The sequence below is a fragment of the Colossoma macropomum genome, unplaced genomic scaffold, assembly GCF_904425465.1.
Source record: "Colossoma macropomum unplaced genomic scaffold, Colossoma_macropomum, whole genome shotgun sequence".
Taxonomy (NCBI): Eukaryota; Metazoa; Chordata; class Actinopteri; order Characiformes; family Serrasalmidae; genus Colossoma; species Colossoma macropomum.
The window spans coordinates 1,173,088-1,186,992 of NW_023494790.1; the positions used below are offsets into that span (position 1 = coordinate 1,173,088).

The 13,905-nt window shown below is 40.4% G+C and overlaps 1 protein-coding gene across 1 annotated transcript in view; it reads left to right on the forward strand.

Annotated features, from left to right (window-relative positions):
- Positions 1-8,495, forward strand: part of ctbp2l (C-terminal binding protein 2, like) — a 65,773-nt gene extending 57,278 nt beyond the window's left edge. Inside the window, 1 exon segment of the mRNA XM_036571867.1 lies at positions 4,269-8,495. Within this exon segment, the coding sequence (XP_036427760.1) occupies positions 4,269-4,449 (181 nt within the window). The 3' untranslated portion in view covers positions 4,450-8,495.
- The last annotated feature ends 5,410 nt before the right edge of the window (positions 8,496-13,905 follow it).

The following is a 13,905-nucleotide window of genomic DNA, read 5'->3' on the forward strand; positions in this document are numbered from 1 at the left end:
CATTTTTACTTCTTACTTCACCACAAACAGAAAACGGACACTTTTAAGATCACATTTGACCGACAGCCGATTTGGTCAGACTCTGAAGATGAGACGACACTAAATTCCCAAACTGTCGTCACCACTGAGCAGCTTTTCAGTCGGCAGCTGTGACAGAAGAACAGCTGAACAACCTGGAATCAGCCAGAAATGAACCCAACACCATTCGCCAAACTAAATGGGCTGTAAGATGCTTTACAGACTGGCTGGAACAAAACAACATTAATACTGATCTGGCAAAAACTGACAAAACTGAGCTGAACTTGATATTGGGTCAGTTTTATGGCTCAGTCTGATTTGGTCAGACTCTGAAGATCAGACTACACGTTTGGCGAATGGTGTTGGGTTCATTTCTGGCTGATTCCAGGTTGTTCAGCTGTTCTTCTGTCACAGCTGCCGACTGAAAAGCTGCTCAGTGGTGATGACAGTTTGGGAATTTAGTGTGAGGAGCTGGAGAACGAACTGCCGGCTGTGCAGCGAGTGGGCGGAGCTCGTTACTCTGACGTAGCAACAAGCTGCTCGTTAAGGAACTCTAATTTGGTGAAGGAACTGCGAACATTAAAACATATTAAACGCCGCGTTCACGGCCCAGTTTATTAATTTATTACTGTATTTATTTAACTGTTGTATTAAAGCAGTAGAACACTCGAGGAGTGTGTTATCACCAATAACATCACAGCCGCAATGTTATTTCATGATAACACTCCCTCTCGGGTTCTACTGCTTAAATATAGCTTATGTAGCTTTTTTTGGTGTGATGCGTAAATTAAGCAGCCGCTCCCATCTCTGTAATTTATAGTAGGATTTATTGTATACAAATATGTCATAAACATTAGATGTCCTGTGCTTAAACTACATTACCCAACACCCTGTGCAGATCTTATCCTGTCCCAACGCTGCTTAAATCTGTCGAGTAATGATTCCAGAGCGAATAACTGTAGTCGTGTTCGAGTTTTAACCGCTGAGATGAGGCTCGGCACAGTTCCTTTATCCTCAAATTCAACATGCACTGCTGTAATCTACATCATTTTAGCTGAGTAGAAAGAGAAGGAAAATGAAATATCTTGAAAGTACAGCAGCATGCAGAAGTGTTTTTTTTTGTGTGAATAAGTTTTCATATCCTCTACAGAGAACACACTTATGCACATTTCCGGAACCAGACGTCTGAAGAGTTTAACACCTCTAAAATCTCCCTCACAGGAAGTTGTTACACGAAATACGCTGCCTGAAGTCGGAGACACTGTTCTACAATAATTTTGAGAGTGTTTTGGCCTAAAAAGGGTTTTTTTAGGGTATGTTAATTGTGAGGAGGTACATGCAGGGTGTTGAGGCAAAATAATCCCACTTTTTCAGATTTATCACCATCATCAACATTCCATATAAACTCAGAAGACTCGTGTAGGTTCACTGGTGGTTCTGGATAGTAAATAAAATGTCTATATTTGTGTTGTAGTCATGGCGACCCCTGGTTCCTATCACCACCACTGTAAAGACATCTGAACCATTTTACACCAAACCAAATTTTGAACAGTTGGTGGAGTTCCCCTTGTGTTCTCTGTAGTGGATGTGTTAGCTTAACGAGCCCACTTTACTAGTCTAATGCTGTTCTATCTGACATTAACTGGAAGTTAATTGGACCTGTTTAATTTTAACCTCAATGCTGGCGTGAATGTCCAGGCTGTTACGGTACGACCCTGGGGGTAATTCAGGGTAATCAGCAGATACTTTATCCAGTACGAATCGGCCAGTCAGATCGCAAATTACACCTCCAGACCTCCTCTGGTAAAACTAATCCAGCTCAAATAGGGCTTAGTTCTCCCACTCCTCTTTCTCCACCACTTCTGCTCTCTTTTTGTGTGATTTGGCTAGTTTTGTTTTGGATAGTAAACATTTACCTTTTATTTTTCACGACTCATTTTTTCAGTCAACGTTAGTGCACCCTGCACATGTCTGGTCTCGGCTCATGCTGCTCTGTTGTCTTTGTACTCTTTTTTTTTTTGCACTTCTGCTTTGATTTTAATTTACTCAGGAGTCACTTTGATGTTGTGTTCAGACGGAGTGGACAGGTGAAGCGTGTTTTCTCCCCAGAGATGATCAGCAGTGCTGCTTTGGCTCCGTTACTGAACACAGAACACTCACGAATTGGACTGAATTAATAAGCAGGATTTCTCAGTAAGCTGGATAACTTGATTCACACTTACTGCGTCTGCGGCGTGAGGCAGCACTGTGTTTAGAGAACAGACCGCACACGTCTCGCAGCAAAATACACTGAAATAAGCTATGAAAATCACTGAAAATTAAATAGAAAACTGTATAAAAACTCTTTTTTTATTTTATTGAATTCATGGCGAAATACTAGTTAAACACTCTGTGCTGCAGACAGATTTTCTGGTTGGTCTACCAGGCTTGAAACTTTTGCCTAATCAGAAGTCAGAATGCTGTCCAGGATAAACGAATACGGGTCGTCCTCCATTTGGAGTGGGAATTCAGGGGGATACATGTTTCTTTCATCCCAAAACTAAATGATCTTAATGTGTCCATTAACATCTCCTATTATCATACATGCTGAAAGGAGAGCTCAGTTCAAACATTCTACAGTCACTGGTGTTGTATGAATATGGTGTAACTCCAGTGACGGTGACTCCAGTGACTTTCTGGTTAAAACGGAGGATTCTGTAAACTGGCTGACTCATTGTTGGTCAGGTGACCTTGTGTATTTAAAATCAGTAATAAAAATCATACATTTGGCATTATTTTGACTAAATTTATTACCCAGTCATTAAAGCACAAAACACCAGTGACAGAAGTTATGAGCTGCCTGATCAACAGAATTATTAATAAATTAATGAAATATAGTGACTCGCCTTCTAATGCCTTGAGACGCTTCCTCTCTGATGAGCCTCGACCCAAAGAGGCAGTTTAATAGAGCTGAGAATACTGTGTTAAAATGTAGAATAAGAGTCCTGAAAATACCAGTGACCAAAATCTCTGACAAATTAATTTTACAATAAAATACAGTAATTTTTTAAATGTAGTATAAAGTTAATGATATAAAAAGTAAATATGAATCTGTTTTATACAAAATCCTGAGTTAAACCTCTTGAAAATATTGTTTTATCTTAAAAATGGTTAAAAGTTTGGTTTTTGTGCTGAGCTGTTTTCCAGATGCAGAGCGACTATGAAACAGGATAAAAAGAGAAAAATCAGAGAATCATAAAGGAAAAGTGTTATTTAATCTCAGGTCGACTGTGTAAATGTCCATACTGACTTTTGGAGCTGTGCCTCATATTTTAAGTGCCTTTTTAAGCCCTGAAGCCTCTGTGAGATGGTTTCCCCTCCAAATGGAGAACTAAACACATACTGTGTACTTTTATAAATTATTTGATCAGAGTGACTGAAGTGTCTATTTATCCATCTGGAAACAGGAGTGTCTGTGTAACTGTCTGACTGCTCCGCAGCTCAAACGCTGTATGAATTTAAGACCGGTGTGTTCCAGCTGTAGCGCCAACGCCACGCAGACGTAGCATGTGTGACTCAGGCCTGAGCCCAAAGTGGGGATTGTCTGCTCAGCTCCACATTGAACAAAATAATATCTTGTCAAGTGAAATCGTCTTAATTCTTGTTGATCTATGTAATATTTCTGAGATAGTTGTGCACTTATTTCAAGATTATTTAGCTTTTTTCTGGACATTTTTACCTGGTTTAAGTAAGTTTATCAAGAAAAATGGTCAAAAATCATGAGATAATTTTGCTGGTTTCAAGCACATTTCTAAAACGAGGCAAATTATTTTTCCAATATAGTGATCAATTTACTTAAAGTCAAAAATGTTTGGAAATAAGTTAAATAATCTTAAAATAAGCTTACAACAATCTCACCAGGAGAAATATTAGATTTATTGAGTAGATTTAAGATCATTTTACTTGACAAGATACCAGTTTTTGCAGCGCATAGCAACCCTTTCATTTTGGACTCACTCGGCAGCGCCCTCTAGTGTCTGACCAACCCGGAAGATGTTACTGAGCAGCAGTTCTCGTCATTAGAAAGCCTTTAGTTGGAACAAAAGCCTGGAGGAGGAGTGTGACGTTCTGGACCTGAACTAGCCAGGAAATGGGCCCTTTGAGTTACTGGGAACTCCTGCTTGGTGAAATGCCCCCACTGACCCTCATGTTCACCTCTGACTGATCTGTGACTGACCCGGCTTTGATCTCTGACCTCTGTGTGTGTTTAGGTTTCCGCCGGGCATGGTTGGGGTGGCGCCGGGGGGCCTCCCTGGTGCGCTGGAGGGCATGGTGCCAGGCGGGGTCCCTGTACCCCACTCACTACCATCAGGAACACACCCCTCCCAGGCCCCCTCCCCCAACCAACCATCCAAACTTGGAGAGAGCAGAGAACATCTCACAGAGCAATAGCACCACACACACACACACACACACACACACACACACACACACACACACACACACACACACTGCTTCCTTTCACACATATACAAACACACTCATGTAGCACATACACATAGACAAATGCACAACCTCTTAAACACACTCTAATGGAGTGCTGTGCGAAAGTCAGAGACCACCTTTTGTTTATTTAACATGCGGTCAAAACAGCCATTAAATGCAGTGTATTTTTCATGATTTAGTGTCCACTTTTTACCTCTCTTACCTCCAAAGTTCAGTCTTAGAAGCTGGTTGATGATTTTCTGAAGTAATCAAACACATTCAGTGGTGTTGAGGTCTGGACTCTGGGGTGGTCAGTCCATCGTTCAGCTTCTTTGTTTGATGTGTCCGTCTCCTTTTCTCAGTGAGGTTCTTCTTGATCAGCTACACATCCTTTCAGACCCACAGCGCTGAGTCGTCTTCTCACAGTGGAAGGATGGACAGAAACACCTGTGGATGTTTTCAGATCTGATCAGCTTGATTTTCTCCTCTCTCTCAGAGATGAAAGCTTTAAGTGCTGTTTATCTGATGGGGGCAGTTTTGGGGTCGACCAGCTCTTCCAGGTGGTTGTTAGGAGCCACATTTTCTCTGTAGCTGTTAATCAGTCTGAACTCCAGGGGCCGGATTCACGAAAAAGTCGGTAACACTTTGCTGTAGGGTGCTGTTCATAAAGCTACATGAAACCTACATAAGCTTGTTGTCATGACAACTGACATAACCATACATAAATGTTTATAAATGCTTATTCCAATAGACATCATTCGCTATAAAGGTTACATTTACCAATTTTGATCCAAGTTAGCTTAAGTAGCCTTTATGACAGATGACGTCTATTGGAATAAACATTTATAAACATGTAAGTGAGATTATGTCAGTTGTCATGACAAGCTTATGTAGGTGTCATGTAGCCTTATGAACAGCACCCTACAGTAGTGTTACCAAAATTTCTTAAGAAGACACTTGCGAAGGTTCTTAAGACAAACACAAAGACGTGTTTCTCTAAAGATAATTATTTTCTTAGGAAAATTGTTTTCTTATGTCGTCTGTGTTGCATTTTAGCACATACCATAAACAACACGAGATACATTTTGAATTTATATGAACTGTTATTTCTGTTATTTAGTTTAATCCACTCAGAGGAGCAAACTGGAGGAAAAAACAAGCATTTAAACAGTTTTAGCAAACAAAATCTCTGGTGGAAAAACAGCCAACAGGAAAAAATCCTCCTGGTAAAATGCAGTAATTGTGGGGTGACGGCGGAAAGCGAGAGACGAGGACGAGGAGCAGATAAAATGATTAATTTAGACGCTCAACTTCTCAACCCTCACAGCCCGAGACAGTGTGAGGCTGTCATAAGGTTAGGAAAACATGTAAGAACATATTTTCAAGAAAAGAAAAGAAAATAATTCTTAAGAAGTTATTTGAAGAATAACGTCTTTTTTTTCGTCACTTTTTTAAGAATTAAGTTAAAAAAACACATTTAGGGAAATTTTCTGGTCTCACTTTATTTAGATGGTCCACTATTGATGCTCTAGATCTGCTTAAATCATTAACAGTCTTCCTGGTGCTCCTCAGTTGATTATCAACAGCGTTAAGGTCAGGGTCAGGGTTAGGAGTAGATGTCGGTTTTGCCCTGAGGTTAAGGTTAGGGTTAGGTTTAGGGTTTAGGGACAGATTTAATAAACTCTTTCACACTGAGCTGCAAGTTGTGTTGAATTTGATGGGTATTTAGTTAAATGTTATTGAAAGGCTGACTGAGCATTTATAAAGCACCTACAGTGGACCGTCCAAATAAAGTGTCACCAGTTTTCTTTCTTAAGACACTTTCGTGAATCTGGCCCCAGTTTTGGAAACTTTTTTTTTTATAATTCCTTTGTCTTTCTCTTTCCTTATACAAGTGGATTATCTCAGCTAATCACCTCGGAAACGTCTGAAAAATGCGTAACTTGTGCTTTAATAGCCGTTTGGACTTAAAGAAACGGAGGGTGGTCTCTGACTTCTGCACAGCGCTGAATCTACATTGTTACAGGTGTATTGTTCTCTTCCACACACACACATACATGCACACTGGCAGCCGTTGGCATGGCAACATGTATCCCAGCATCTTTTCAGTGAAAACCACCCACCTTCCGGGACCAAGAGACTATGATCGCACACACACACACACACACACACACACACACACACACTCACTCTGCAGCTCACTTCTCGGGACTGCTCAACAGAAAACTTTCTATTCAACTTTTTTTTGTTTGTTTTTGTTTCTCTTGTTCAGTATATTTTTTTTATCCTCTTTGGGAAAACGGATGTGGCTCGAATATAATTGGAGGAAGCGAAGCGACGCCCTGCCCCCTCCTCTCCTCACGTCTGATTGGACGACCCACTTTCCCATCCACTAGCGGGAGAGCTCTGAGAAACTGCTAAGGGGCGAACTGGACCACGTTCCCTTCCATAAGCCCCGCCCACTTCCTCCCACTGTTAGTTTGAAGTGTTGTTTTTGTTTTTTTTCCTCGTTTTAGGCCCTTTTTCTTTTTCCTTCTCTTCAGTGTGAAAGAATGAAGCTAAGTAAAGAAGTGGTTATAAAGTATATCTATATATATATTTATCGGACATCAGAAAAAAAGGAGGAAACAAAAAAAAGAAAGCGATTGCCCACCAGCAGGTGATCCACAGAGCGGCCGTTAGCCCTTTCCTGGCCACATGCATCCATCCGTCCATCAGTTCGTACAGTCTGGCCAAGGACCGTACATCGAGTTTGCGTGTGTTTTAGCCAAATTGTTGACCAAATAAACTGAATATCCACTGCTTGAAGGCGACGGACTGTCCGCTGATACTAACCCACACTAGACGAGCGACTCTTCCAGGTCCTGCTGGACTCAGTTGACCCTGTGGATACAAAGCAGAGCTGTGGACTCGAAGAAAACAGAAAAACGACTATTTTTTCCCCGTTTCTTTGTTCGCTGAGGCGGTTTTGAAGCTCGTTCTTCTTCTTTTCTGACTCTGTTCCAGAGCCACATGTTTAGCTGATGCTAAATGCTGAACGCTGCCGGTGATCGACGCCTGCGTCGACGCCAGGACGGTAAAATCCACTTCCGCATCAACGTTGACGTTTTTCAACAACGAATAAACACAAGGACGTTTCCTCAGCCGAGGCACACTGACTCTGCGGGACTCTTTTCCAGCTCGTGTGGCTGAGTTGACGATGTTTCATCCTCAGATTCTTCAGTTTTGTTTCAGGTTTTTCAGTTTTTTGGGTTTTTTTTGTTGCCGTTGGAAACCAGAACGAACAGGAAAGGGTTAAAGTGTTTAGCGCTAACTTCATTCCACAATGACTCAGGAAAAAAAACACACACAAACACTTTTTTGCATTTTTTTTTTGCTCCGAAATTTTTGTGTGTGCGAGAAAAAATGAAAAAAATAAGAAAAAAAGCAGAGTTAACCTAAAGAGTTGAGGTAGTCTGACTGTTTTCTCTTTCCTCCTCTTTCCTTCTTCCTCCCTCCCTGTTGTGGTATTTTTATAAAGCAGACTCTCGCGGTTTTTTTGGTGTTTGGAAAATAAAAAAATGAAGTTTTGCAGTCCTGATAGATTTGTATTGCTTAGATAAATGTTCCTCTTCCCATAGTCTGATGTGACCCTTCCAGCTTTTCTTTCCTCTCTCTCTCTCTCTCTCTCTCTCTCTCTCTCTCTCTCTCTCTCTCTCCCTCCCCTTCTCTCTCTCTCTCTCTCTCTCTCTCTCTCTCCCCTTCTCCTCCTCCTCCTCTGTTCTGTTTGTTCGGATGATGAAGGCCAGCTTCTGTGGGCCGTCCTGTTCAGAGTGAGAGCAAAATCAGAACCACGCTTAGAGCGACACTAGCGGAAAACCAGGCAGCCAGCAGTATGACTCTTTTCTTTTTTGGTTTTGTTTATTTGTTTGTTTGTTTTTGTTTTTAGCGTGAGTATTTGTATTTGTTTCTTGTACAAGGTGAACATTTAGCAGTCAGTGCAGTTCAAAATAAAAGAGACACTTCTGATCCGACCCGTGTGGGTTTTTGTGTTCGCTGTTTTGTGTTTGTTGTTTTTGTTGGTTTGTCTTCATATTTCAGGCTTGTTTACTGCATGAATTTGTGCTTCAGTACGTACTGAAACACCAGTCTGTGCTCTGACAGGTAAAGAAGAACAAATAAACAAATAAACACAGGGACGTTTCCTCAGCCGAGGCACGCGGACTCTGTGGGACTCGTGTGGCTGAGTTGACGATGTTTCATCCTCAGATTCTTCATTTTTGTTTCAGGTTTTTCAGTTTTTTGGGGGTTTTTGTTGGCGAACAGGAAAGGGTTAAAGTGTTTAGTGCTAACTTCATTTCACAATGACAAAAAAACACAGTTTGACATGCCCTTGATCTTTGTGTGTGCGAGAAAAACAAACAAATAAGAAAAAAACTGAGTAAACCTAGAAGAACTGAGGGATATATTTATATATTAATGAGTTTAATATGTTATTTATCATATTAAGTGATGTTCTGTAGCGCAGCACTGCATCTCTCAGCCTCATCGGTTTGACAGAGTTCATAATTTTGTTATTTTCATGTTTTCGTCCATCTCTCACTATAAAACCCAGCATGCATTGCACTAATACAAATCATACAATTGTAGGCTCTTTTCCCTTTTCTGCATTTTTCTGCTGGACGTATTTGTTGCAGGGTTACGCCAGAGAACTTGTAGAGAGGATAAGTTGCACTCTGTAATGTGTTTCAGGTTTCTCAAACACTAGAGGGAGCTCCCGAGCGAGTCCAAAATGAATGGGTTAAGATGGAGCGTTTGAGCAAAATCACAGTTTATAAATGCTGAAACATTTTTAATACAAAATAATACATTAATTTCCTGAAACATTAAACATTTTAACACCGCTGTTTTATATTTAAGAGCTTTTAAACTCGAGTTATATGAGTTTGAAAACGGCGCCTCATGTACGTTCATGATGTCTGTGAGCGCGAACAGCCAATGAGCTGCTTCGCTTGCCAACCAATCAGCACTTAGTAGCAGTAATGTTAGTCCTGCTGCCCAAAACCCGTTTACTGTAGAAAAAGGAAACATACAGGTGAGATTTCTTTGTTTATTTAGTGAAATCCATCCTTCTAGTTCCTAAAACTAAAGGAAATTTCTGAGTGATTAGAAACTATTTTAACTTTTCATTTTTAGCTGTTCAGCCATTCACTGCCATTCATTGAGGACTCTCTCGCGGGCGCCCTCTGGTGCCCTCTCATCTCAGTTTCAGTGGTTTGTCAGCTGAAGATGAGCAGAGGAAAACGAGTTTGTGTGATTAACAAAGGAATAAAGTTTGTCATATAGGTGAAAAGAATCTCCATTTCAGCGCTGCTGACTGACGCTACACCGAATGCAGTCTGTGCTTTAAAGTTGCTGCTTCAGCCGCTTTCAGAGGAACAGTTTCCATTTTCCCTCTAAAGCTGTCGGTATCTGAGAGATCGAGAGCTCAGCGGGGAGCAGATGTTCATTTGGTGTTTGTGTAAAATGTCTACAGTGGCAATACGGACCCTGACGACATGGCGCCCCCTGCTGGCATGTACATGTGTTCAGCTTTTTGCCAGCTAGTTTACTGTTAGTGAGCTGTTTCAACATCTCCAGCTAACATGGCTAATTTAGCGTTTTGGTTAAAGTTATTTTCACATGTGCATCGATTTATCACGCTAAAATGTCGGCTGACGTTATTCTACTCTAAAAGCTCTGAAGGAATTTTTCCACAAATCATTTATTCCTTTTTTTAGTTCGGACTCCTGCATTGTTATGTGTTCTGTTCCTGAACAGTTCTGGACTCGTCCTCTTGGCAGCTGTGACAAAGATCCTCACCAAAGTGACTCGCCTGTCTGTGGTGGCTGAAGTGATATGAGCGGCTGTATTTCTTAGTTAATAACTGTCCGTAACACAATAGCGGAACTTGTTTTACCCTGTTCCCTATTAGGAATCCCTGTGGGGTCAACCAGTCATGACTGCTAGTCTGTAAACAGCTAAAAGCCAGCCTTAGTGTATCCATCACCTCCACCATCAAACGGAAATATAGAGAGTGCCGTGATTCTGACTCGGTTCAGCACAAAATGGACACCAGAGTTGAGTTTATGCAAAGAAAAGGAGCTAAACTGAGGTCAGTTATCTAGCTAGGTGGTTATCTACCTTACTAACTTCAGCTTTTAGCTCGTTTGTGTGATTTATCCTCTGCGTTTCATTGATGATAAACCAAAAAAATGTTCACGCAAAGCAGTCAAACAATGTTTCTTCCCCTGTGTAGATACTACAGAAGTCCCGAGAGGCCATGAGGTAGTTAGAATTTTCTGGATTGTTATATTGATCTTGTGATATCAAGATAACAATATTGTTAACTTGAGATGAGTTAAAGTTGTTATATTGAGAAGTTTTGTGATCTCAGAATAACAAAGTTGTTCCCTTGAGATCACAAGGTATTTAACTTGTTATGTCAAGATAACAATCCAGAAAATTGTAGCAACAGGCCTCATGGCCTCTCTGGACTTCTGTAAGATACAGTATTAAAAGGCTGTATTTTCCCTGTTATATCAGAAAACGTCACTGCTAATCAGCAGAGGGCGCTGGTGTCCTCAGTGAATATGAGTAAATGGAGGAAAACAGCTAAAAATGTTCATTCAATATTTAATTTTTCACAGGAATTTCCTTGAATTTTACGTTTTTGCAAAAAATAATTTATATATACACTGATGTCAGGAATGTAAATAAGACACGGTTAGAAAGTTCTGTGAGTTCTAAAGCGCTAAAAAATGAAATGTGTCAGAATTTCATGCTGTTCTGTTTTGAGAAATGAGTGCATGTTTCTGTTCAAAAGGAACTTTACTAAATTTACAAATCACAGTTTTGTACAAAAGCTCCATAGACTTCCATTCATTTTGGACATGCTCAGAAGCGCCCTCTAGTGCCAGAAGACTTTACTGAGTGACGGTTATCACTCTACTCACAGAAGATCTGAATAAAAAAAAAACAAAAAAAAAACAACTTTCAGATTATGCTCTCAAACCTGACCGACCTGGGAGTTCAGAGAAACTCTGGTGAATGTTTATTAATTTAATCGTTCTAGTTTTATTAATGCTGATTAAATATAATGTGGTCCATTCTAAGAACATCTCGATACTGGATTTTATCGATATCGGTCAGCACTGTTTCGGAAAAAGGCAAACTGTTCCCAGATGTGTTCTGTGGATCTCGGAAATCTACTTCATTCATCTGAACAGAATTATGGTGAAACCTTGATGAACTCTGCAGACGTTCCTCTCATCTTATATTCTGTTTGGACCAATAACGGGCAGTTAGCCTCGTTAGCCACCTGTAATGAACTAGAACAGACACAAGGTGGAGCTTCAGCCTCCAGCTGCACTCAGCGCTCCAAAAATGAGTGAAGGGCAAACATTAAAAATAAGGTATCACTTTATTTGGACGGTCCACTGTAGATGGTTTGTAGATGCTCAGTCTGTCTTTAACTGATATTCAACTAAATGTCTATTCAACACAACTGAACTTGAAGCTGCGTGTGAAAGATTCTATTAAATCCCTGACTTTAAACCTAATCCTAATCCTAACCTCACGTTAAAACCTACACCTACTCCTAACCCTAACCTTAATGATGTTGACAATCAATTACCACCACAAAGTCTATTAATAATATAAGTATCTGTAGATCATCTGTAGTGGCCCATCCAAAATTTGACCAAAAATAATGAAAAATATGAAATAATTAAAAACAGATGGAAATGCAGTGTTTCTGTTTCTGTATGTGTGACGGGTCTTAGTTATTACTCAGATTGAGCTTTAAGAATGGAACAGTGTTAAACACACTGCAGGTCCTCAGTGAACAGCATAATTACAGTTATGGTTTTATTTACAGAGCAATGTTAATCAGAATAGTTTATCATCACTCAGAAATTCCCAGTTTGTTTCAAAAAATAATAAATAGAGCAGAAGAGAGGTCATTTACATATATTTACATATTACACCTGTTTAACTGAGGTATAAATAAAACTCTAAAAGGTGTATTTTTTGGTATGTAAAACGTCATAGGTGGATATTCAGGGACAAGATTTCTGTGTTTACAGTGTGGCGGTCAGGTTGGACCCAGTGGTTTTATTATAGTGCCAAACTTGTTAAGGAAAAATAACTGCCAGCAAAATGTAATCACTGCCAGATTCTACCGTTTGAAGGTTATTTGGTTTTGTTCCTTTAGGTCACGTGTGTCAGGCTCCAGTCTTCATGGGCCGAAACACTGCAGACTTCAACACGCTGCCTCGTTAAACACACCTGACTCAGCTCATCAGCTGATTAAGGCCTTCATGAACTGAATTCAGAGCATTAGATGAGGGTAGACGCTGATCTCCACAGACCTTTAGCCTGGAAGGTCCCCAGTTTGACATGCCAACCTTTGGTAATGTGAAAATGACAGCTGCTCTTCACATTGTGTGAAGGTTTTGTGCAAAATGGCTCAAAACAAATGTTCCAAATTCAAAGGAAATACACTTGTTACATTAAAAGACATCAAAGTTAAGAATGTTGGAGGAATCTGGAGGAATCAGGATTTGCTCCAACACTAATGAAACATCTGATCAACTAATGAAATATATTGAGAAGTAATGATGAGTCAGTCATGAGGAGTTTGAGGATCTGGGGCCGTATCACAGAAACGTCCTATTCTTTAGTCTTAACTCAAGATCTGACAGGTCAAGATGAGATTTGTATTACAGAAGCAAATCTGATCTTAATTTAGGAATCTTATCTTACAGCATCTTATCTCCAGTCAGGAAATCCTAACTTCTTCGATCAAAGTCGACAATTGACTGTCGTGTCTGTTGCCTAGCAACCGACCATACATGCACAGCTGAAACATAAACATGTAATCAAGCTAGTTAGCCGGACAGCTAACATTAGCTACCGTTACAGATTTAAAAAGGTCAAACAAAACTAAAGCTGTTTATCAGAGCGTCGCCGCTCCCCAGTTTCAGTCTCCATTTCCCAAACGCTTTAGCCGAGCGCGCTAACGTTACTCCTCCTAATAAACAGACACACGTTCAGCTCCGTCTCCTCATTATTCACCACTATCACTGTAATATTTCATCATCAACATTAACACACGAAGGTGATCAGAGGGGCGGTGGAGATCGAGTCTGCAGCGTCTGAGATCTTTAAAACGCAGAGTTAGAAAAGAAAATCATCTCACAGTGAAAGCAGCGTTTTACAGTAGAGATAAATGGAGCTCATTATGCTGGTAGTGAACTATGCTGCTGACTCAGCTGCCTAAAAACCATAGAAACGGACCTTAAACAGAAGTGAGGACCCTGTTGGGGTTCATCCTCAAGTTAGGACAGGATTTAGGAGGTTCAGTCTAGTTAGGATGTTTGTGTGATGCTGTTTTCTTATCTG